Raw genomic sequence first — 26,629 nt, 5'->3', positions numbered from 1 at the left:
AAGTATATTGCACTCTTTCAATTTCTCAAAAGAACTGTTAGTCTAAAAAGTCCTATTTGTGTGTTTTGAGGGGAGTTGCCCAACATTTTTTATGTTCAATAATTATTAATATGGCTTTATTCATTCCTTTGGAAAATATTAATCAGAAATGTACTGGAAAGGGGAGAAGTATTCCGTGGTTTGCGGGACGGTTGGCCAAATCCCACCTACCGAAAGGCGGCCTGTCAAAATTAGAATGCTCTTATTTAATCCCCTAGTCAAGCTATATGATAACATGAAATACAGCTAACCGAAATCAGGACACCTGATAGCAAGATTTCATGAACTAAAAAGCCATTGTACAGCAAGGAATCTAATGCCTTTGCTTCTCATTTCTTTTAATACAAATAAATAAGCTTCCGTGGGCTCGGCGAACCTTAGAAATGATAGGTTTGAGAAACAGATCCGTTGTGGAGCCTGACATTTCTGTAAACAAGCCGACTGAGCATCCCCTTCGGACGCACACGTTTCGGGGTGGGGTGCCTCTCAAAACGGCAAGCCTGTCTGGAAGGGGGGGGGGGGAAGCACGAAGTGCAGCTTCCACTGTGCCCGTGAAAGAAGGGGAAGAAAAAGCCCAGCTTTCCTTCTGCAACAAGGCTGACAGATGGGGCTTTTTAAAAAAACGTCACTGCAACCAGATCCAGGGGTGCCGCTTTGCCTGCTGCAGCGCGATGCAGTTGTGTATATCTCAGGGACAGACACAAGGGGAAGTAGCAGCCAGTGCTCACGCGGGCTGCTCCCGGGAAGCATTTCTGAAGAGCGAGGAGCCACAGAAGCTGGGAAATTCCTGCTCCTCCGCCTCCGCCGGCTGAGTCCGGGGCTGAGTGGCGGCTCAGGTTAAGCCCGTGGGCAGGGGCAGGGGGCGGCGCTCCCAGCCCATCGCTCAGCCCTGCGGAGAGCTGTGTGGGCTGAGCTGTCTTCACCGTGTCAGGGAGGCCAGCCAAGAAACCGTCCCTCCCAGGGGAAAACGGATCACAGTTCAGGTGGGGACTTCCTCGGTAGCGTACCTGGCTGGAGCAGAGCGTGTGGGCGGCCGGCAGCGCGCCGCTCTGGTTATGGCAGCCCAGAAATGAAAGCAGCGGCCGCCGCCGCCGCCTGTGAGGGCTGCGGGCAGATCAGCACCCAGCAAATAAGCAAGTCCTGGACCCCGACGAGGAGGAGGAGAAGGAGGAGGAGCGGCCGAGCATCTCTCTCCCGCTCCTCGGTGTCCTTTAAATGAGGACTCCCTGCCCGTGCCGGAGGTAGATCCGCAGAGCCTTCCTCCCCGCCGCTGACCCCCCGCTTACATCACTAACCTGTGACAGGCACATCTCCACGCCCGGTACCTGCTCCTCCGGCGGCTCCCAGTCCAGTCCCGGGAGCCTCTTTGTATAACCGCCGACATGGCCAGCCAGCAGGATTCCGGCTTCTTTGAGATCAGTATCAAATATTTACTGAAATCCTGGAGTAATAGTGAGTAATAGAAAATAACCTTGTTTGTTTGTTTGTTTGTTTGCTGGATGTTGCCTAAGGTCTGAGAAATCAAATCTCAACCGGAGGCATAAGCCTGTGAGCCAAGGAAGTTTTTTTGTTTGTTTTTTTTTCTCTTTTCGGTTCGGTCTGCTGTGAAAATCAAAATGTCAGAGACTGAAGTAGCTTTCCTGAAGTGCAAAGGCTGCAGTGGAATCACAGTAGATTTTGTGTGATTAAATTTTCAAGGGAGATGGCCCTTCAGACTCGGGCAGAGCACAGGATGGGGCATTCTAGGCTGCATTTTCTGCCTTAATGTTTATTTGATCAGGCTTTATCTAAGTATTTTGTGAAGTGTGGTTTAATCGAAGGGGTGTGGCAGGATTTCAGAGTACTTCGTAATTGTTTTATTAGGGTATTGTCTGGAGGAAAAAAAAGTACTTAATAGTCCAAAATCTAAGACTCATCTCTTTTGTATATAGAGGCATTTGCAGGTTTATTTCTCTCTCCCTTGTCCGTGTGGATGGTGTTCAGAATGCTATTTAATATTTGGATTTGTAAAAATCCTGATGTGTTATAGTCCAAACCAACAACATGCTTTGCTGAAATATAAACAAAGTAAGGTTCTGACCCTGATCAGTTATTAGGATATCAGAATGTTATGGCTTCTGAAGTTCCATTACTGACCTACTTAAAGATTTTAGTAATAACATATTTCCAGAAGACAACCTCTAAGGCATCATGGATCTGCAATCAAATTAAAACGAGGCCTTCAGGTGATCAGTGATGCCTTGTGTCTTCTGAACGGTTTAAAAACAAAGTCTTCTCTATTTTTCCAACAGCCTTTGTGCTTGCTCTGGATAAAAGACCGGCAGGTATTACAGATCCTTAATTGTTTGAAATTCAAAACAATTTTTCCAAGAAAAATTCTGATGCCGTATTACATGCATGGCTAATTAACCTACCTGTGCTCAAAGTGCTGGAGATTAATTATCTCCTACCCAGCTGACCTGTGGCCAAGATTGGTCTTATGTAAACAGAACCTGGGCAGGAGAACCCATAATTGCTTTAAGAAAAGAGCCAAAGTACCTTCAGCCTTAAGGTATTCAGGGATATGCATCTCTAAATGATATCCAAAGAAACCATTTTTTCCCAGGTCATTTTGCACCACTGTATACACGATGGGGCTTGTCTGAGGCTGTTTTTCTACAAGTGGGAAGCCATTTGGGAGTCCTACTGTCACCCAAATAGCATTCCTTTATTTGTTGTAGTCGTAATTCCTTTATCTTGGTCCATTATTTGTGTGATACTTCACACTCCAGGATGAACCTTCCTTTGTCTATCCACCCTTTGATTAATGAAAAGGATTTGACACACAGAGTTCTTAATGGAGCAGTTTTCCAATAACTGGAAAGACATACTCTGAGTTTGACATTGGTATGTGGTTTTGAATCATTTTGAGTACACCAAGGCTAGATGCTTTTCTCCTATCAATTTTTGTCATTGTCTCATTAGATAGAAAATTATGTGGGACAATACTGAGGCCAGTGGGATTTCTTTTAAAATCTTTCTCCCCTTGTCAATTTTCAAATTACTCTAGACAAAGTGTATAGTCTCTCCACCTTTCCTAACGTACCCCGCCCCCCAACACACACACACACACACACACACACACACACACACACTCGCTCTCTCACATCAGGAAATGGTTCAAAATGACTGTTCATATCTACTTTGAGAGTATCCGGGACACAATGTTGAATTCTTTAAATTCATTCAGCAAATATTTATTCAACACCTACTACGCCAGGCTGGGGGGCTGCAAAGGTGAATGAGACACCATACCTGCCCTCTCTCTTAATTTCTTCATTACAGAAGCATGAACTTGGTGATTCTCTTTAGCATTCCTTTGGAAGTCAGAATGCTCTTCAGTCCTTTCTTGAAAGAGGAAGAGGAAATATACTTTATGCTTAGTCTTCTTTAAGCTTGTTGCAACACTAACCTGCTTATAACCTAGCTTTGCTCTGGGTCTTACATATTTTCAGTAGCAAAGAGAGAAAGGAGATTGTCTGGCGGTAGAAAACAGTAGCCTGAGGGCTTTGACCTACTCAGTGTAACTGGGCTGAGAGGCTGCATCAGGGAACAAGCAGCTGGAGTGGCCAGCAGCAGGTTTGAGAGGCCAGGATGCCTGCCCACATACCTGAGTGGAGAAGCCGGCTCCTAATTACACAGTGGTGCTTATTTATAAAAGTACAACAGTTAAAAAGCAATAAAACAAGCCGTGTAACTATGGCTGGCTGCTTTGCAAGGTGGTAGTAAGAGGAGGGATGATTCCATGAACATGTCCGTTAAGGTTTCCATTCATTTTTTTTAAAGGGCACATTGTGGGGGAAATGTAATTTCATGTATATCTGTCTCCTCTGACGAATTAACAAGTCAATTAAATCCGTGATTGCCTTGGTGAGATGTGTTAGCTTTTTATTCACTGTTCATTTTGACACTCTTCTTCACTGGCATGCCCACTCTGTCAGGCTGCCCTTTCATTTTAATGGAGTTGGGAATTAAAATGGCCTTGATGTCTGGAAATAAAATGTCCTTTGTAGACCTCACTGTGGAGGCTTTCCGTAGCCCCTCGGACTTCCCCCGCTATTAAGTCCTGTGGCTCCTTCCCCAGTCATATCCAGGCTTTTCCATAGCCATTCAGTGATTCTCACAGCTGCTCCCTGTGGTGTTCACAGCCACAGCCTCCATGGGCCTTTCTCAGTTTAACCTGGAATGTTCCGGTGGTCTCCTGAAGGTCCCCCTGACACCGGCGGGGGGCGGAGGGGGAGGGCTTCTGGAGAGGCTTCTGCCTGCATTTCAAAGACCCCACCACAGTTCTCTCTCGCCCCTGAGTCTGTGACTGCCATTCAGGACCCTCTTTGAGCTCCTCATCCAGCCTCTCTCCCCGATTGTTCTTCCACTCCAGCTGGATTTAATCTGCTCACCCCTTGTCTGCTCTCACTCCATGCCTGTGCACACATGGGCCCCCTGATCTGGTGAGCCCTCAGCTAGAACACACAAGTTGCAGGACCAGATAGGCTTGGTTCGGGTCTCTAACACCTGCACCTGTGTGGCCTTCGACAGTTAATTAACTCCTCTCTGCTTCATTTTTCTCATCTGTGAAATGGAAGCAAAAAGAATGGATACTCCACAGGAGTAAATGAGGTATTTAAGAATTAAAGCGCTGAGAACAATATCTAGCTCATCGTAAACACTCAATAAATGTTAAAGTAATATGAATGTATTCCAATGCTCCCCTCGCTTCTAAACCCACTTAAAATCAGAGTCAGACCCCTGACATCACTTGTGGAATATTCTATGAGTAGTCAACACTTGCTGTACCCTTAGAGAAGGGAACTGTGTGAATACACCAAAAATAGTTGCTTCCTTAGATTTACTTTCTAGATTTACTTTTCAACATTCCTCCCTTTTCTACCTCAGCTACTATTAGAATATTCCTACCTCCCCTAAGTAAATACCTCCCAGCAGCACATGAGATGGCCTGGCTACGGTCTCAGTAGCAGGAAGTCCTCTTAGCCTTTCAGCTTTGCTACAAAGTTTAGAGCAGATCGTTCCAAGCTATTTCAGAAGAAAGGAAGGCGTGCTTTTTAGTGATGTATGTGCTTTTTAGTGATGTATATAGAGGGAGTGTGTGGGCTCTCCCACCCATCTGGCATTCCTTGTGTTTCTGTCTACACCCTAGTGTCCAAACGAACAGGGCCCAATGAACAAAGGTACATTCTGTGCTTCTTCAATGTCTTGATCTTCCCAGGGCAGTCTGCATCTTTCTTAACATTTGTCATATCTTGCCACCCCATCAAGGCGAACTTTTGAACGCTTGTTAACTCTTTTCGAGTAACAAGAATTCTATTGACAAATAAATTGGTCTGGGGAACTGAGCAATCCCTTTGCCTGTTTTGGAAGGGCTGCTGTGCATTGTGAAATGTCTAATGTTGCTCTAGAAAAACTTGCATCACTTGGGAGAATTGGATGTGGCATTTTTCAGATATATTGTAGTGAGCTAAGTTGTGGTGATGAAGGACGATATTTCTGTCCAACATAGAAATGCTGGTTAGTGGGGGTGCCTGGGTGGCTCAGTTGGTTAAGTATCTTGACTTCAGCTCCGGTCATGATCTCAGGGTCCTGGGATCAAGCCCCACGTGCGGCTCCCTGCTCAGTGGGAGGTCAGCTTCTCCCTCTCGCTCGTGATCTCTCTTGCTTTTGTTCTGTCTCAAAGAAATAAAATCTTTAAAAAAAAAAGAAAGAAAGAAAGAAATGCTGGTTAGTGTCGGGTTAACTCTGGGGACAGAGAGAGATCACATGCACATGGGGATGGGAAACACCACTGACTGAGTGCAGAGCAGGACTTACCCCTGATTATGTCATCAATGTAGCTCAAAGACCCTACAAGAAAGGCTTAAGAGAAACCTCAAGGTGTTAGTTTTCACCTCTTTGTGAAGCTGAGGTGAAGAAGTAGAAAACTAAAGTTAACCAGGTTGCCTGAATCCAGCAGAGCGGTACAGCTGCAGAGCAGGCGAGCTTCCCTCAGTGCCCTGAAACCGTAGAAAGCGCCCAGCACCTTCCAGGGGTTGGGGAGGGAGTTACTCCCCTGTTCCTGTCACTCAGATGTCTGATCAGACCTGCCCTCACTCAGGTCGTGGTCACTTCTGCTCAAGTAGTTTATAGTCCTAATGAGAAACGAAACCCCAAATCAACATCTACTCTGAGTAGAAAGAGCCTGCTTCTGGGTTTTTGATGAGGATCAATAACGAGTGGGGGGTTTTGTGTGTTTGTTTTGTGTGTTGTTTTTTTGTCGTTAATATGCTTGAACAATTTTAGAAGAACAGCAGCTGTCACATTGACTGAGGGCCCACTCCCTGTCAGATGTTATGCTTGGTAATTTATATGTAGGGCAGCCACATCATTATTTGTCCAAACTGGGACACTTTTGAGAGTGAAAGTTAATAATTATACTGGGACTGCCCTGGGCAAAGGAGGCCATATGACCACTGTGTTTATTATCTTCACTCTTTCCAATAACCCTGCAAGGTGATGTTATTATCCACACTTTACAGATGAAAAATAAAATGAGTTAGGAAAATGATTTGCTCAAAGTCAGGATGCTAGTAAGCGCCATTAAACTTTCCTCTAATCCACTTGATAATCACATTTTTAAAAATCACCCATAGAATGATCAAAGGGTCAAGAACATTGGGGATCTTAGTGCTTTATAGATACTTTTCATTCTTGTTGGCTGATGACACTGCCAACCCTTAGCCCCCTCCCTCCCTACGCACCCTGAGGCTTGGGCGTGTATGAGAGTGCATGGGCTCTCTTTCTCTCTCTAGCCTCCCACCCTCTATTCAAAGTCCTATTGAAAGGTAAAGACTCTGGATTAAAATCATTATTTGTTCATTTGAATCTGATCTGAAACCTCACAGAATATACCTATTTGATGCCATCTGGGTATCTCATAGCTCAGTACCTCAACTTTGGGGGAATTAAGCCTTATCATCTTCAACCAGGAACAGGAAGAGGAAGCTAGTTTATTCATAATCTTTCTCCCTCCGCCCACTTCCCCCCCAAGAACCAGTGCTGGAGACCACCATCTCCTTTGCACAGCCTGTTTGAAAGGACTAAGTATTGACGTCTTCACCATTGTTATTACAAATAATACCGTTTGTTCACTCTGGTCATTTGATTGAACATACAACACATGCATAAAAGATTATAGTAAAAAGCTACACTTCTTCTGTTAGGAGTGTTTCATGTTGATTTTTTTTCTGCTTTTTAACAGTATATATAAATATATAATTTAAATGACTCTAGTAAATAAAAAGATACTAATAAGCTTTACTTCTTTCTGAATGGTCATTTGCTTGCCATGCTGAGGTTTCTCTGGTAGGTTCTATTTCTGTTTAGGAAATGGTAGCAAGCTCCTAATCATCTTTAGCAGTGAGAACAGGGAGAATATCTCCAGGACTAATGGAAATCTATAATTCAGAGATCTCATTTTCCCTCTAGCAGCAGTTTTGGCCACCACAAAACCTGCTATAAGGCTGGCAGCACAAAATGATTTGATTTCAGCTTCTTTGCCTACTTTTGCATGCTGCTAGGTAAAGGTGCCAACAAGAGCTGAAATAGTCAGGCAAACAGCAGTGGACAAGAAGGAGAGGTGATCTGGATACTTTTACAATCTGGGAACAGCCCAGGATATTTGAGAAAGTTGCCAGCATTCAGATGTTTCAATGGCACATTTAGATGATACAACATGAAATATTCTCTTTATTTAAAAGACATCTGTTTCAAAACATCTTAATACCTATGACTCATTAGTTCAATTCTGGGTACAGTTCAAGGAATTGAATGGGTTACGTATGTCCCGATCATCTTATTAGTAACTTCTAGATTTCTAAGCTTCATGGGATATTCAAAATGATTGGGCTCAGATGTGAGTTTGGGCTGAGAAATGACATTTTCCTGAGTTGGAGCTGTTCTGTGGCTTCTCAGCCCCATACACAAGCTTTTTGTGCAGGTTCTTTGCTCGTACTAAATCGTAAATTTATTTAGTGCTTTGTGGTTTGCTCAGCGCCTTTAAAAACATTACCTCATTTGATGAATGGGATGCATTGATTATGAATAAACTAGCCTCCTCTTAAATGTTCCTGGTTGAGGATGATGAGGCTTAATTCCCCCAAAGTTGAGCTTCTGAGCTATGAGACACCCAGATGGCATCAAGTAGGTATATTTTGTGAGGTTTCAGATCAGATTCAAATGGACAAATAATAATTGTAGCCCAGGGTCTTTACCTTTGAATAGGACTTAAAAAAAAAAAAAAGCAGTATATCTTGGCATCTAATACTTTAGATACAGAGGTGAGTCCGTTTAAAAAACTTATGTATTATATGTTAATTGAATTTAAATTTACTTTTAAAAAGATTTTATTTATTTATTTGTCAGAGAGAGCACGCGCACAAGCAGGGGAAGTGGTAGGCAGAGGGAGAAGCAGGCTCCCTGCTGAGCAAGGAACCCAGTGAGGGACTTGATCCCAGGACCCTGGGATCATGACCTGAGCCGAAGGCAGACACTTAACCAGCTGAGCCACCCAGGCGTCCCATAATTGAATTTAAATTTAATAAATAAATGAAAAAAAATTTTTTAAATAAAAAACATATGTATTATGATTTTCTGGATATATTTGTGCCCTACCATTTCTTAGTCATCTTTTTTAAACACTCAAAACATGTCTAATTTTCTCCAATGTGTACCTTCTGAGAATCACCCCCTATTTGCCCACAACCCAGTGCAGAAGATTTAGCAGGCAATCACTTCCTGAAAAGGTGAATGGCATTTGTGAAAAATACACAGCTTTATCTCATCTTTTTCCTTACTAATCTCTGTCATTTGATAGATTCCTTTCATCATATTCATTTAAATCTCTCTCCACTGTAGAACTGTTGGCTATATGAGTAAGAAAATGTTCTCTCCTTTGAGTTGAAAAGTATCTCTCAGGCTTGAAGGAGTAATAGGAATAGCTTTTTCCATAAGAACATCTTTACTTACTTTTCAATACTGGATTATACTCAAAAATTTACTATCTTAGCGTCAGCTTTTCTTGGTTGTTGCTCCAGAATACCTTGCTGACTCCACAGTGTCAGAGAAGCAAGACAAACACTATTCAAATAGGACTTCCTTTCGAGCACCGTGCACCAGACACACTTCTTTGGGAGTTTCATAACTGAATCAGACCTGGGTCTTACCATCAGGGATCTCAGAGCTGACCTTTCTTCCTTCCTTGTTAGTTTTAGAAGTCAGAAATATTAATGCAGAAGAATCCTGAGGAAAGGATCCAGTGGTATTCCAGAGACAGTGTGTGCCGTAGAGAATTTTATGTGGAAGAATATGTTCAGTAGATTCTGTTAGTTTAACTTTATGGATTCATACTTTCATGGCATCTGACAACTGTTGGAAACCTGGTGTTTGCAGGCAAATTCCTACAAGAACATTCCTCCTAGCAGGATAGCTGAAGGAGAAGAGGAAAGGTAAATTATTCACCCTGGGACACTTGACTAGATGTCAGTATTGGAGGCAGCAAGAGTTTCAGATAGGCATTCTTTACATTAGAAAACTGTGAAGAAGACTTACCATGTTTATCAGAATTTTGACCTGGGACTAATTTAACGCTAAGTCATTCTTCATTTGAGTGGTCCTCTCACTCTTCAGAACATTGAGATTAAAGAGGAGGTTGTGTGTTTGAGAGAATTCTCTACTTCTGTAAGGTTCACGATCCTGCCTCTCACCTATATGGTTACACTTTTCTTCTTTCTCACAGAACATACAAGCACAAACATTTAAATATTAGTCACCCAGAACCCCAGCTGCGAAGCAGTGGAAGTTTATATTCTGCCAGCATATCAGACTCTCTAATGAGTCTGATTTGGGTTTAATTCCTTTCTACTGTGTAGTCATTTGATGAGCTGCAGATGGAAATTTAAGCCAAAGCCATAACATTCAGCTAATACTTTTTATGCTGCTGTAAGAATTTGTTGTCATGTCAATTTAAGGGAGTTGAAATCTTTTTCAAGAAGGCATTCAAGTCTATTTTAAGAGCTTTTATCAACTCTAATTTGATATACAACTCTAACTGCCTCCACTGTTCTTAATCAATTGCAAAGTGCAAAGTAGTTTAGCAGTGGAAGACAGCTTTGAAATTTTCAGAATTTCTCAGCTAATGTCACAAGCACAACATTATGGAAATATACAATTAAATTTCCCTTAAAATTTTTTGCCTGAGCTTAAGAGACAGTAGGCTGACTTCTTTGAGTTTAGACTTAAACAGGTAAATATGTATTTTGGCAGCCATGAAAAGGATAGGGTATTAGATTAACTAGGGTGAAACTTTAGTAAAATTCCATTTGAGTGTTATATTTATGTAGGAAGGATCTGGCAAATCAAGAAAATGGTGTATTACGTAAGAGTCAACTCAATAACATATTTCAGTTGTTTAAATACGAGATTAGGTTTTTCTTCCCTGTTTTTCTGTTACTTTTCTGTGTGTGACGTTGACTGCCTCCTTTCCCCACTTCCTCATGTGAAAGGAACAAACGTGACACCTGTCGCTACCTGTTTAATGTGAAGGGTTTTGAATACCTCCACTGAAAAATGAGGTTTGTGTAAACATCACAATATGTGTCAGTTATTTCTCCTAAGTCATTAAAGGCAAACTGGAGGAGGTTGAGTTGTATGCTATTGAACTTGACTGTTAAGTAGAGACTGGATCTCTGGCATCCCAAGCTTGATCAGTTTCTTGGACTAGTCTGCTTTTAAGTATTCTGAATAAGAAATAGGTGTCACACTACACAGCCTATCAGGTTCTTTCTATTGTTATTATTATTATTATTTTTTTACAGTAAAGTGACTTTGTATCCAAGTCAGTGAATTTGAACAGGGTTGTCTCCAATTCGAAGTGCTGGCATTCTTGATCGGGAGACAAGCATGTCTTTCGGCAGTGAGATATGGTGCTTGTAGAAATTGTTGCATTCTGGAAGCTTTATAGTGTATGATCATACAGTCAAAGGATACTCTCCTGGGTTTTAATAGATATTATGTTTCAGTTAAGCCGTGTTGAAGTAAAGAAGGTCATAAGGATGCAAGGTAGTATTTAAAAATCTGTCTGAAACACTGGTTTATTACACCATCCACCTGTGACTAGGTAGAAAGCTGTAGTGATAGCTCTAAAGAATTTTACAACTAAAAAAAGTTACCCTAAGGGAATAGATCACCTATGGCTTTCGCAAATTATAAGCAGTTAGTTTAAAATTTACAAGTTCGAATACCACGTGGAAGACAAATTGCGGTTTTTCTTAAAAAAATGGAACACAGTTTCTCCATTTGCAGCTTTTGAAAACCACATTTTTAATGAATCTCCCCTAAAAATGAGGCCTTGCTATTGACTGACAGCATGGTCTTAGCTATACTATCACTTGTACTATTTTAGCCTCCCCAAAATTAAACTTACACTTTTCTAATGAGTATTTTAGCTTCCGTAGGGAGTTTAGAGAGAAGCCAGGCCCTGTGTTGGGCCACACTGGGTGTTTTGTTTTACTTCCCTCAGGGTTTGATGGTGGTGCTGAGTCCTGTTCTCATCTTCTCTTCCAGGCTGAGAGTACAGGACCTCTTCTCTATTTTATTTGACCGAATACAATTGCAAGAAAATAGGAAAGTAAGAATAAATCCCTGCTGATTTTTGTGTTCTGTGTACTAACAAACCCCCAGTCCTTATCATTATGGGAAAGCTAATCCTAGCTTCTGCCAATTGAGATATCAGTTTTGAACGTGTTTGAAAACCTGGCCCATTGTCAACCAAAAAAAAAAAAAAATTTTAACCATGTTAAATGCTTGAGTTTTAAGAAAGGTCGAAATTATGATTAAGAACTCATTCTCATTCTCTCCAAAAAATTCTGTCTCTCAAATTCTACATTTTAGATATCCAAAAATCTATTTTAACATTAACTTAGCTTCTTTTCTTTCTCTTATTAACCATTTTGTTACCCACTTCAGTGCTTATTGCCATTTTCCTACAAGGGCAAAGGAGTTGAAATTCAAATTATTGTCCTTTGAAATTAGCTAACTGTTCCACTTAAATAAAGAAAAGAAATATAAATTAGAAATGATTGAGTAGGATTCTGATCAGTGATTTTCATTCTAAATCCTGAATCCCTCTTGTCAGTAATCACAGTACAGTACCAGGCCTGCTGTTCATAGGTAGAACGGTGAATACATAGAACTTTTTCCTGCCATCTAGTAATTTGAAATGTGTGTCATTTTAGGAGGCTTTTGCCAGAAGTACTAGAATAACTTCACAATGGCTGAAAGAATAAAGACTTTTAATTCACTTACCTAACTCACAGTCTGGAGGTGGGAAGTTCCAGCTGGATTTAGAAGCTCAAGGACTCAGACCATCCAATCTTTAGACTTGTCACTGCACGATCACAGATGGCCACCTTAGTTCCAAACATCTTTGCTTTACTTACGAGTCAGGAAGGGAGGGAGTCCAGGTTAGGTCTTTCTTCTGGCAAGGAGGAGAAAATTTTGCCAAAGACTCCAGCAAACTTCATCTTGCATTCCTAATTGGAAGTGGATGATATGCCAATCCTGGCAAAGTTGAATGTAATTACCACGTTGGTTTAGACAAACCATGATGTAGGCCCTGGGGCTGGAGTGGGTCCACATTCTGTAGGTCCACTACCTGCTACTTGAACAAAATAGAGATCTTACCAAGGCAAAAGGGTAGGCAACAATAGAAACTGCCATAAAATATAATCCATACAATGGTAGATGACTATTAATAACTTCCCACCTTTTGTTACGTAGCATTACGTTAAGCACAGTAATGATAGCTGATGTTTATAAGCCCTTATGAAGTGTCAAGTGTTGTATTAAATGCTTTACGTGCATCGTTTCCTCTCATCTTTACCATGACCCTGTTTTACACATACCATTTGTAAGTGACAGAGCCAGTTAGAGTCTAGGGTAAACCCTAAACTATGCTATCACTCATCATTCTTTGCTAGATCGAGACATTGATTAATAGTAGGTGAAATTGATGAAACTCAGGTAGGAGCAGAAGGATATTGACATGTATTTCCTACTAAGTTACCACAGTGGTATTTGTCAAAAAGCAGTGGCAAAGTTCTCAAATAAAAATTCTGTATCTCTCCGCCTCTAGTTTCAAGAAAAAAAGGAGCATTCCCTGATGTTTTTCTTATGCCCATTAAATAAGAAATTGAGTCTGTTTTTGTTTTTTTTTTAAGTAAATTCTAAGAAAGAATATTACTAAATCAGAAACTTGAGCCCTTCAAGAAATTGTAGCCTGTTCTCTGTTGAAAGAGAAAGAAAACAGGAATATATTAGGTTTATTGAAATCTGTCATTGGATTAAAATGAGCAAATACAGTATTAATTCATCTGAATGCCATCCAACAGCAGTAGATGAAATATCCTTAACTTTGTCATTACCAAAAAATGACCAAAATATTTTCCTGTTTTCAGGTATTTCCATTTATATAGAAATATCAATATTTTCCAGGGAGGTTTAGATTTCAGTCACATTGTTTAGATTCAGCTATTAATCTGAAAGGGTTTTATTGACTCCCTTTACTACCTATCCACAGCACCCTTCAGCTAAGTCTTGGAATGGTCTATTAAGAATATTTATGAAGGACTACTGAGTTTCACCCACTGTTCTAAGCACTATCTCATTGAAACTTCATCAGATCCTACTGAGGCAAATACCACTGTATAGATGACGAATGAACGAACAAACGAATGCATGCATGAATGAATGACTTCCCCAGGGAAAGTGCATCAGTTAAGTGCTGGCACCTAGATTCAAATTTACTTCTGGCTCCAGAACCTCTGTTCTTATTGGCTGTCCAGCAGGAGCCATTCCCAGCTCTCTCCTGTGTTCATTTCCCCCAGCATCTCTGTAAGAGGCAGGTGCTCACTTACTCTCAGCCTTCAGTGCAAGCTTGCAGCTGTGATTCAAGTTGCCGGGGGAATTTCTGGAATGTATTCTTCTTCCTGAAAATAGGAGGAATGTATCTTTTGCCACTCTGACCTACTGCTTTCAGCCTTTGGACACAGTTTGTGTAGACAGCAGAAAAAAAAAAAAGTTGAATTCTAATACCCTAAGATGACTTTTAGCTGAACATGAGCCAAGTTCCTACTCTTAAGGAGAAGATTGTCTAGTGAAAGAGACCAACATACTGGTGCAGCCACTCTGGAAAACAGTATGGAGGTTCCTCAAAAAGTTGAAAATAGAGCTACCATACAACCCAGCAATTGCACTACTGGGTATTTACCCCAAAGATACAAATGTAGGGATCCAAAGGGGTACATGCACCCCGATGTTTATAGCAGCAATGTCCACAATAGCCAAACTATGGAAAGAGCCAAGATGTCCATCGACAGATGAATGGATAAAGAAGATGTGGGATATATATACAATGGAATATTATGCAGCCATCAAAAAGAATGAAATCTTGCCATTTGTAACGACGTGGATGGAACTGGAGGGTATCATGCTGAGCGAAATAAGTCAAACAGAGAAAGACATGTATCATATGACCTCACTGATATGAGGAATTCTTAATCGCAGGAAACAAACTGAGGGTTGCTGGAGTGGTGGGGGTTGGGAGGAATGGGGTGGCGGGGTGATAGACACTGGGGAGGGTATGTGCTCTGGTAAGCGCTGTGAATTGTGCAAGACTGTTGAATCTCAGATCTGTACCTCTGAAACAAATAATGCAATATATGTTAAGAAAAAAAAAAAAAAGAAGATAGCAGGAGGGGAAGAATGAAGAGGGGGAAATCGGAAGGGGAGATGAACCATGAGAGACTATGGACTCTGAGAAACAAACTGAGGGTTCTAGAGGGGAGAGGGGTGGGGGGATGGGTTAGCCTGGTGATGGGTATTAAAGAGGAAAAAAAAAAAGCTTCTCTCTTGTCTTCATGTGAGAGAGCTTGGAAAATGAGAGGACTTTTCTCAGTCTTCCTTATAGGTAGAGGTCACATACAGTTCTGGCCAATGAGATCAAGGCAGAAGTCTATCCAAAGGACATCCTTTCCTAAATAAAAATTCTCATTAAGAAAAAAAAATAGAGACCAACATAAATTGATAATTACAATAAAATATGACCAGTAATCAACCCCCTGAAAGATGAGTTGCATGTATGAGTAAGAGTGACTATTGTTTGTACATAAATATTACTCATTGACCCCTAAGGCAAGCTCTTCCCTGCTGTTTTCCAACAGTAGTTGGAACTTGTTGTGACTTGAACTTGAACTTGATAGTTATCTCCAAAGCTGAATCTTTTCTCACCAGCCTGGTGAAGCTGCAACTTTCTCTCTCTCCTCCAGGCCCCTTAGTCTCTTCAGCTTCCTCATCTTAAATGCCGATTTCATGATCAGTTAGTCCCAGGCAAGAAACTGGAGTCCTTTTCAGCTCTTCTTTCTTGTTCATTGAAAACATTGTTAAAACTTGTCATGCTTTCTTTCCCAAATGACATCTCCCACATCTGGCCATCACCTCTGCCAAGACCTTGTTCCAGGTGTTCATCACGTGGAGCATCCCAACTGGAGCATCCACAACTCCTCCTTGCCTGCCTCTCTGCTGCCAACCACCTTTCCAGGCCAGGTCTGGTCTTCACCACAGCTTTGAGCACTGATCTCACCTTTGCTTTTGTAATGGTGTGTTGACACTGAGAGTGAGGTTTCCATATGCAAAGATCATATCCACACCAGTTGATAGTTGCAAACACAGCAAATAACTAAATTGTCATTATGAACTGAAAGTGATCATCTGAATTCATTTTATAGACCATCTCTATCCAAACCATTTGTTTCAGTAAGCTTACGAGTTCTACGGAATGCAAAAATGGACTTGACCCCTGACGCACTGTCTGTAACCATAGTCATGGGCCAGGAGTGGGATGAGAGTATTGTTGCCATGCTAAACTATATTATTCTGTATGCTTTTATGCTGGTGAGCTATAGAGAGCCTGGACTTGATAGGCATGATGCAGAAATTAAGGGAAGGTTGCCTAGAGTGAAGGAAAAGACCAAAAGTTAAGTATAATTATCTGGAAAAGGGAGCTCAGGCAGAGGATCTAACTAGTCATGAAGTGTACACACTCCAGCGATGGAAGGTCCACTCATCAATCCTCAAGTGTCCCTTATACACAAAATAACAGCCATCAAATTGGTGCAATGAGCTCATTAAAGATATTGTTCGGCCAGACAAGGCTCTTGTTTTAGGGGGTGACTAAGAGACTGTCACTTCTTGGGCCAGGAGAATGAAAATGCTCTTTGGGCTCTGGGGATAGGATAGAGATAAATTGTTGATACTGTCCCTAGGACATCCCTCCCCATTTCAGTCTGCATCTTACTGGGCTGTTTTCTATTGAAAGACGACTCCTCACTGATTTATTCAGCTTTGTGTGTTCTTGGAAGTTTCTGCTATTGACCTACACAAGGGAGAGAATGTTAGAATGTTCTTTATGGACAGTATTAAATTCATGTTAAAGACCTACCCTTGCCCAGTGGTGCTGGGGCTGGCAGAGTCATGCGAGCTCAGCACTTGAGAGCAAGTGTCTGTCTCCTCCACTTTAGCCAAGAAATGGTTAGAAAGTGAACCAAGTCTGGAAAGAGTCAGCCAGAAGTGTCATCCCACTTGGGTTATTTGCTTTTTTTTTTTTCCTCCTTGCTGAAAACAGAAGTGAATCACACCCTTCACTGAAGCCATGCAGCAGGGGGAACTGATGCAACGCTGGTCACGTGGCACAAAGAAGAAAGGCCCATTATGCAAACCTAGTTCTTCATTGTGTTCTGGCCTAAGGAGAGGTTAAATATCCACACTGGGAAGCAACACAAAGCTGTGGCTCTGAAATGTGAATCCTCTACATGGAGGAACCGTGACTTACTTTTTGTCTCTTCTGTATTCTTCTGCCTTTTTGACCACTGGATTCACTAACTTTGATTATAGTATACAATATGAAAAGAATTTACTTAAGCTTGTTTCATTTCCTTTTCCCATATGATTTGGGTTGTTTATGAACATACGATTTGCCCCGGCTACTTGCTTGCTATGTGACCTTGAGCAAGTCACTTAAATGGATTCCCTAAAAAGGTATTATCTATCATGCATGTCTTTATAAATAAGTAATGAGTATATATATCTATGCATATATATATGCATAGCCATATATATGGCTTATTAGCCATAACAATTAAAAGGGTTTATGTTTATGAAGTGTTTAGGGCATAGCTTCACTTGCAATGGCTCAATAAGTGGGAGCCATTGCTATTATTAATTTACCTATTTCATGCTCATCTAAATTCTTCTATGAGTGAATGCTTTTATTCATTCACTCATTGCCAGGACAGAATGACCTGGGGTTCTCTGTGACATCTTCTTGTCTTGGCAATCTGATCTTTACCACTTCATATAGTGGACATTTTGGTAAAGACGTATGTTTTTGGAACTTCAGAGACTACACCATCTGAAGATATCCGAGGTGAAATACCTTTCTTTCAAATTCAGAATTGTGTAGAGTGACTGATAACATATCAAGGTATTAATATATGTTATAGTTGCAGCATTTTCTGTGTCACATGAATTAAACATTAAGCATATGTTTTTTGGACCTGAGCTAAACTCCCCTTCCAAGTATGATGAGTTCAGGTGTCCGCTTTGGAGTGAAATTTTCTCTCACTGCCCCACTTCCCCTACGCTTTCTACACACTTCCATTGTCGCAACAGTGACATTGTTGTGTAACTGTGCTTTGCCTGTCTAGGGACCCCCCCCTTCCACCCCCTGCAACCGGGCAAAAATCAATCATCTTGTCATTGTCGGATTCTCCAGCACATTTGAGGACACATTGGCTGTTAATAAACTGATAAATGTTTGACAGACTGGATAAAATGACCTGAGTGGGCGTGGGAGGCTTAGAGCCAAACTTAGCTAGCATTTATTTATCCCATCGGTAGATCAGCCCCTAGCGAGCAATACCAAATGTTTTGTATGTCAGTCTTTTATTTCAAACAGCAACTTAACATCTACTCTTGGCTATAAAGTCCCTTTCTTTCTGTGACCCTCACCTGTTTTCCTTGAGTAAATTCAACAAGTTCAGTTGCACCTTTGTGTTCACCGACCTCTGGGCAGATGTGTCTGTGAAACTCAAAATGAAGTTAGAGTGAAATAATTTTTTATTGATGTTGTGATCAGCCAACTTGAGAGAATATTTCTGTGATAGCTTATTTTTGCTTTTGTCTTATTTCTCAAAGATTTTTGTTGAAGTACAGTTGACACACAATGTCACAGGAGTTTCAGGTGTACAACATAGTGATTCAGGAACTCTATGTGTTGTGCTGTGCTCACTGTAAGTATAGCTCCATACACCACTATTGCAGCACTGACTGCATGCCCTGGGCTGTGCCTTCCATCCCCGGGACTGATTCATTCCACAACTGGGTACCTGTATCTCCCACTCCCCTTCGCCCATTTTGCGCATCCCCCTTTTTGTTTTTGTTTTAAATCTGTTAACCCTGCCAAAGATTGCTCTCTGTAAAAATAATAACAAATATTAATATTTGTCTAAATGTCATTTAAGTTACGTGGATTTAATTTAACTTTACTTTTAAACCTTCCATCCACTTTCGCCAAATTAGAAAGAGACCATTCTTGGTGAAATCTACTGAGTTGATGTAATTTTTGCTCAAGATCTTTCCCCACATGAGATTTTATTTGGAGAAACTGATTGCCTTACTGAAAAAAGGTCTGAACACAAAGATTTTTCTCACGATTTTCTCATGAGATGGATGTACTCAAAGCATCAGCCCAAATTGGACATGCTCGAAAAGTTCCAGGAAGTCCCTGAGAGTGAATCGGCAGGCCCTCCTTTCCTTCTTGTAAATTATTAAAGGCCTCTTCGTGTAGGGCACCATGGCAGATAGAACCCTGCTCTTGCCTTCCGTGAGCTTTACAGTAAAGGACCGCCTGCTTTGATGAAAGAGGAGATCTAAGGAAGCTGCAGAGAGAACAAAAATGCTGATTAAATACATGTTCTACCTGTGCCAGCCATTGTGCCTATACTTAGGGAGACTGACCTACAGAATCATCAAGAGGAGGAAGTGATTCATCATTTTAAGTAGGAGGGAAGAGGCTAGGAATAGTTCCAAGAGGCTGTGACATTTGAACTTGAAGAATGCTACAGAGAAGAGCACAAGGGGCAGAGGGAAGAATGTGAGCAAATGTAGGGAGGTTTGGATGTGGCCAGTTTGGGCAGCGACAGCTGGATCCCAGGGTCCCTGACAGAGAGTGACAGATGCTGCACAAGTTGGGTCAGATCACGAGGAACGTTGAAGGACCTGCTGAAGGCTCCGGGCTTCACCCTGAAAGCATGGGGCAGCCTCCACTGATTTTTAGGCGAGGAGCAACAGGGTCATTTCTCAGCTCACTCTTGGTCTTAGCTAAAAATGAAGGTGGGGAGAGTCCCTTCAGGGAAAGCCCAGGAAAGAGGTGACAAGGACTCAAGGTGATGGTAAAGGTGTTGGAGAGGAGGGAGCAGTTTTAAATTGTTGGCAGTAGAATCACCAGGATTTGGTTTCTACCCTAGGTCCAGTCTGTGCTCTATTAAGCAAGTACAGAACACGTATGATTCTGTAGCTCATGCAAGCTGCTTAAAGGGAAAGAGACAGAAGCAATTACCTGAGGAACAGTGTTTTGAAATTATACGTTGAATAGAAACCGTGCTCTTTAAATAGAATATTTGTGTTGAGGATAAAAGGGGATGGGAGAGTTGTCTCTCGACAGTACTCATTTGGTTGACTGCTCCGAGGTAACACGGAGGTGTTTCGCAGCGGCTCTGCATACCCTCTGTGGAATTTGTTTCATGGTTATTCCCAGGCTACAGATTGGCAAGTTTTGTTTTGTTTTGTTTTTTAATAAAATATACAATTGAGATGACCAAATGACCTTGAATCCCTTGAATGTGCAAATCAGCATCTAACGAATGGTGCACAGCCTGCTGGAATGCTTTGGGGTGGTGGTAGGGTGTCAGTTCATCTAAACTGTCTCAAGCAGTTTGGACATATGGAAGTCTCCTAGGAAAACGTACTGTGATTTTCACGGGAAACCGATGCCTCATGAAGGGGCCCAACGTGGGCACTTCTTAAGAGATGAGGTTCAAGATGATCTCTGTTAGCTGCTTTTTATTGTACTCCTAGCCAGACCTGGTTTGCTGCTGTCAGGACAGACAATTATCAGTTGTTTCACTTTTCTCTCACTGTCCAGGGAGAGCCGTGTTCTTTCTGGGGCCAGGTGTACCTGCATCAGTCCTTCTAGGAGGAAATTCCTCCCACTCATAGGTAACTTGATCATGACGTATTTTTCTGTGTTTTTATGCCAATTCAAACTCCATCCCATTAAGGCTAGTTAAATCAGATTCTCCCAATGCCTCTTGCCCTGCCCTTACATGATGAAACTTCTGGAAGCTGAGTTAATTTTCATGGGCTGCCAGGGCATGACTAACTATTTCAGAATGCCACAGAGTGCTCTGGTAATAATAAATAATGGCATGGGGTATGTCATCACTTAAGAAAGTAAGGCAGACATGCACCTAACTTGATTATAAAAACCTCTACTGTCTTGTGTACTCTCAATTCTCTGAATGAATATTGCAAAATAATGAACTTAAAATTAATTTATAATTATATATCCACCCACCACACAGTATTGCAGGAAGACAAGTCAGCATGTCAACAAACTCTACAGAGGCTACTTAAGAATGAGGATTATTCAGGTAGAGGAACCTATAGCAATATAGAGGTGATCGGGGATCATAATTCAAGCCCTAAGGTTATGCAATAATAAAATTCCATTCATATAGTTACATATTTAAATATTTTCACCCCCTTCCAATTTGGGAGCTCAAAGTTATTGCATCCCAGGATGTAATTAGGTAAGGAAAATAACCATTTCCCTCTTATTTGGTTAAAGGGAGGTTTTTATGGCACAAGTGGAGTTTTTAAAAGGTCTTTGAAAGAGAAGATGGGCCAGCAGGATGGGGAGGAAAAGGAATGTCAAATAAAGAAGTGTGTAGTTCCACCGCGGAAGAAGCAAAGCAAAAGAGCGGCTTGCTGGCTGGTCAGAGCAGATGGAAGGGAATTCCAGAACTGCCTGTCAGAATGAAAAAGAAGCCCGATAAAAATTCATACCCACTTTTGTCCTTTTAGCTTTCTAGTTAAATATTGAGCCCATTCTCCCCGGCACTTGAATTCCTCCTGAGTTTTCACGTGGATATTAACTCCAAGCCCACTAAATTACGTGCCCATGATGAAATGATTCCATGAATCAGAATAGGGGTGTGCAATTTTGGCTAATGGGAATCTGTATTAGGAAGTCACAATCTTAGACGATTTCACCAGGTTTCCTTCCCAAAGAGATGTGGTTTAAAAAATTAAAAATTTAGGGATGTCTGGGTGGCTCAGTTGGTTAAGCATCTGCCTTTGGCTTAGGTCATGATCCCGGGGTCCTGGGATTGAGCCCCGCATCGGGCTCCCTGCTCAGCGGGGAGCCTGCTTCTCCCTCTGCCTGCCACTCCCCTTGCCTGCTCCCTCTCTCTCTCTCACTTATTATCTCTCTGACAAATAGGTCTTTAAAAAAATTTAAAATTTAAACAAATCAACGAATATTCATTGAGAACCCACTGTATGCAGAACACTTCAGTGGAAGTCTGGGTGCCTTGCAAACAAGTGTGAGGTACTTACCCCCAAGAGGCGGGCAAGGTGGAAATCCATGAGGTAGTTAGTGAGAATGATGGTAGCAACACGGGAGCTATTACAGATCGGTGTGTGATCAGTTGTCATGTAGACGATAATACTCCAAGGGAGTATTAAGCTGTTTAAAAGTCTGGTTCCTAGTCAGTTTTATATTTTGGTTTTATATGGATTTGGTCACCATGTGGAAGCGTTTAATATCAGAGAGATCTTTTATGGTGTTTTTGCTTCTCAACTTCTAGGAAGCAGTCTGGTACAGTAGGAAGGGTATGAGCTTCTGAGCCAGAAAAGCTGTATTTGAGTCCTTTTCCTTAGCATTTACTGGTGCACGATCTTGGACAGGTTAATTTAATTTTCTCGGCCGTCAAGTGGGGATAAAGGTAATCAACTCTCAGTCCCACCCAACCTGATACTTTTTGAAGTGATTAATAAATCTTTGCTTATTAAATCAATAAATCAATATTTTTATCATTTATTTGTGAATATATTGGACTATGCATGGAATTGGACTAATTCGTGACTATGCAACACTGTGGCTTTTCTTAATGGCTTTCCATGTTTATTCACAAAAATTTTTTCCCATATATCTGTCTTATAATAAGCAGTAAGTGGTCTTGAGAACAGCATGTATAAGAGAAATACAATGCAGGGCACATATGCAATTTTAAATTTTTTAGTAGCCACATTAAACAGCTTTAAAACATCTGAAATTAATTTTGATGAAGTATTTTACCTAGTTCAGTATATCTAAAGTATTATTTCAACATGTAATCACCATAAAATTATTAATAAGTATTTTACATTTTGGGGGAGACTATTTCTTCAAAATCCAGTGTTTGTCTTACACCACCAGTACATCTAAATTTGGACACCAAATGGGTCAAAATACTTTATTTTTACTTAGATTTCATAAAATTGATAATTAAATATAGTTTCATATATGCAATTCTTCCAAACATAACTAAATTTTTTCTGTTAACTGAATGAAACATCAGGTTTTAAATTTTAATTTAAACAAATTAGAATTAAAATTGAGTAACTCAGTTGCTCTGGTCACAATTTCAGTGCTTAATAGCTCTATGTGGCTAGAAATTGTCTTGAATGGTTTTTCAATAAGATCTTGGACTTTTAGGCATTTCACCATTTCATAATATAAAATAAAGACACTCTAAACCTGGATTTCATTTTGGGAGTTGCCTTATACTGACTGTGCTTAGTAGTAACTTCTGACATCCAGCTTGTCATTTTGCCTGCTAGACTAATGAGATCTTCTTTGACTAAAACTCTCTAGATTAGCCTAAGGAAAGTTTAGTTAGTTCTAAAATGCTGCAGGATTGCTGTCTTGTCGTAGTATAAGTCTGACTTTATCATATATGCAAATGAATAGTCTGCATCTCGGGCTGTGTGACTTGCCCAAGGACCTGTGGCTAGCTAGTTGTGTGGCAGAGAGAGCCCTTAAACATGGACTTATGGGTCCATGCTACCATGGAATCTATATTTTGCTTCATTTAGGTGCAGGTGGGTTCCTGATGCCCTGCTTTGGACACAACGTCTTACCTGAAGGAGGACCCTTCTATTGGGCCATATTTTTTGATTCTCTGAAGTATCAATAACCCAGAATACAAGGAGAACGTCTGAGTTGTCTCAGAATCCTCCTTGGGCAGAGTTATGGAGATGAAGGTGGTGAGGAAAGAAAATTCCTTAGTAATAATAAAAAGCTATGTGCCTTCTCCCCACTCCACTGCACTTTTAAAGGCAAAATTTTAAACAATTATAGCCCCCAAAATAGTGGTGTTCTTACTCCATACATTTCTGTGTATAAATTTCTCTTTTGGAAATTTCTCTTGCTTCTAAGTAAAACCAGTATAGATGATTCATAAGCACTAAATGGAAATGGACATGGGATATTTAGCTGCATGGGTCCCTAACATTCAGGGTAGCCTGTTCGTAGACATTGTTGGATTCTATATGCTTTCTTAATGAGTGGCAAAAAAGACAATGGGCTAATTTCCTGAGCTCTTGGCATTAACCATGTCGGTAGAGATTATATACATAATAGAAAATGTTAATAATGTTCATACAAAACTTCAAATTCAGAAATCTTGATTTAAAGCATGTTCTCTTTGATGCAAATAGTTATTTACTCTCATTCTGACTGTACTTACCTGAACTCCAGTGAATGAGTCGATCGGAACTGGACTTCCGTGGCCAGGTTTATTTTATTAGGTATTTAGATGTTTTGGATGAAAATATAATCCTTCAGAAGTTTTCACCCTTTGTTGACACCATGTCCTCTAGCACATATGCCCCCCCCTTTTTTTTTATTCTGGGCAACCATTCGGAAATGTCTTTAAGGACTACGAGTTGATTCCCGAAGGTTTACTCTAAAATGAATGGCATTGCCCAGCTTTTGTTGGCATAGTCCTTAATTGTGTGAGTGCTTTTAAGAAATTTTGCATCCATCAAGTGATCATTTGCTACATCTTGCTTTTTGATTTTCTACATCCCATTTGCTTGAGTTGTGAGTAAATAAAAGTTAGACTTGGAGGAAGACTTTGTGTTAGTCTGTGTATAAAGTACTTAGGTTTGGGATTGACATCTATTTGGAGCAGAGAAGAGGAACCTATGAGGCTGTTTTAAGGTAAGAAACAAGTTAAGGACAGAGTAAGCAAACCCTAAGATTTTTAGGTTTACTTCCTGATGCTTCGTTATGTTGGAAGTCGCAAGTTTGAGGTTACCAGCTTGATAGCTCTGTTCAGACGGTAACTATTTCAAACTTTCCTCTGCATTCCCCTGTCTAGGGAGACAGTTACAGGATGCTCAATTATCATTCATTATTACATATTCCCAGAGGTCATCAGTAGCTTCCAAACCTGGCTGCACATCAGAATCACTTATGGGGCCTTTAAAAAAAAAAGACAGATTCTACCCTCACCAGAGGTTTAGATTCTGTTGGTCTTTTTGAGGCCCTGGAATCTGTACTTTTTATAGAGCTCTCTAGCTTTGGGTCATTTCTGGGCTTTTTCAGGCCCCTTCCCCCCAAAATAAATGAATTAAAGTCAAGAAACAAGATCAACACCATAATCCTCCAGAATCGTATAAAGACTGTAGGCAGGGGAGAGATCCAGTTAGGGATTATAATTGTAGAACAAGGGAATGTTTATAAGCTGATGGAAGGAAATCACGAGAGAAACTTTTTGGAGCAAAAGCATTTAGAATCCATAAGAACACGTAACATGTAAATTCTTTCACTTCTCATTTACATAGAATCCCTTCCGCTTCTCCTCCCCAAGGCTGGGTTTAAGTCCACCTGGTAATTTACACCACAGGTGATACATGGAGGCTTAAAGAGAGCCTCCATGTAGGTTCAGACGATCTGTACGTAATGAGCATCGCACACCTATTGGGAGAACACTTCTTTCATGGTGGCTTGCTTCCAGAGGCACTCTGTGCCAAGACAAACCAGTATTTTCCTAGAGGTCTTCCTGGTAAGCATTTTCAGGCTGCATGTGTTTGCAGCATATGTCTTGAGGCAGTTACATGCTTGGCAAATACTCCCCACTACTAGATGCCTCCTTGATAGCCACAACTTCCAGGCACAATGACACATTGTCTTTTAGGAGCTCTCTGATCTGCAGGTGATGTTTGCTTACGGTGTGCTTAATTCTGGTGCTGTACTTGATTCCTACCCTAACACAGCCTCAGAGGCTCTTTGTCTCTGAAAGACTTATTAATACAGATGAATGAATATATTCTATACTATGTTATGTCATGGAAAAAGAGTGAAAAGACATCCTTTTGGCACTGGCATCTATTGTTAACTGCCATATTTCTGTGATAAAACCTCAATACTTATATTTCCTAAATTTCCAGAAAGAGTAATGTGCGTGTTATTATGCATATAAAATGTAACCACTTGATTACCGAAATGTTTCATTAAATATATCACAAACTAGTTCTAAAGGCTTCATGAGAAATACTGGATTTTAAGACCAAGGATGAAGAAAGAAACAAGAATCATCATCAGCTTAAGTTTTTTATCACTTGAGGGTTTTGAATGAAATAGTGTTTAATATGATCATTTTAAAAGCTGGCTTTTTCTTCAAGGTGGAAAAAATTTCTTGGTTGGTGTCTAAAGGATATTTCTTGCTTCCCATAATATGGTAGTGTGGATTGACATTGACATTAAGGAAGGTGAATAGACCACGAGGCTACATTTAATGAGAGTGGTTATGTGATCTAACCTTCGTGCTAATACAGTAGCTATCAGTTGGCCAGGAGCCTAAGAACAATCTTTCCTGAAGCAGTGAGGTAAACTAAACACACCCAGGAACTTCCTTGCAACTTCTAAGCTTGTGAAGGTAGAAGTATCAGGTTTGGACTTTCATTTGCCCTTAAAAGTATTTGCAGTCATGCCACCAGGCCACCCAGAAGCAGAGAGGAAATTTTTATGAGTATTAGATTAACTGTTAAAGTAATAATTTAATTTAGATTTGAGGGTTATTATGGAACTATCAATTAAACATGCCAGTAATCCAGTTGATTTTATTTATTTAGATTATATTAATATAGTCTAAAATGCATGACATTTATTTAGCATCATCAGGGAACAAATGGTGTCTGAGGAAACTTCTCCCAGTCATGAAGCTTAACTCTTGAAGTGTCAAAACATTTTAACTTAATAATTGTGAACAGAATTCTTTCTGTTAATTACCTTAGTATTTTCTATATTATGTCTGTGACTATAGGATGCTAACATAGT

The 26,629-nt window shown here is 40.6% G+C and overlaps 1 protein-coding gene across 1 annotated transcript in view; it reads left to right on the top strand.

The window, feature by feature from the left end:
- Nucleotides 1-1,421: 1,421 nt before the first annotated feature.
- The window catches only part of FRY (FRY microtubule binding protein), a 259,681-nt gene continuing 234,473 nt past the window's right edge, over nt 1,422-26,629 (top strand). Inside the window, exon 1 of the mRNA XM_044913570.1 lies at nt 1,422-1,491. Within this exon, the coding sequence (XP_044769505.1) occupies nt 1,422-1,491 (70 nt within the window). The remainder of the gene's footprint in view (nt 1,492-26,629) is intronic.

This window comes from Neomonachus schauinslandi, chromosome 3, assembly GCF_002201575.2.
Source record: "Neomonachus schauinslandi chromosome 3, ASM220157v2, whole genome shotgun sequence".
In the NCBI taxonomy this organism is placed as follows: Eukaryota; Metazoa; Chordata; class Mammalia; order Carnivora; family Phocidae; genus Neomonachus; species Neomonachus schauinslandi.
The sequence above is the reverse complement of the archived record's forward strand: the minus strand, read 5'-3'. Positions and strand labels throughout refer to the sequence as shown.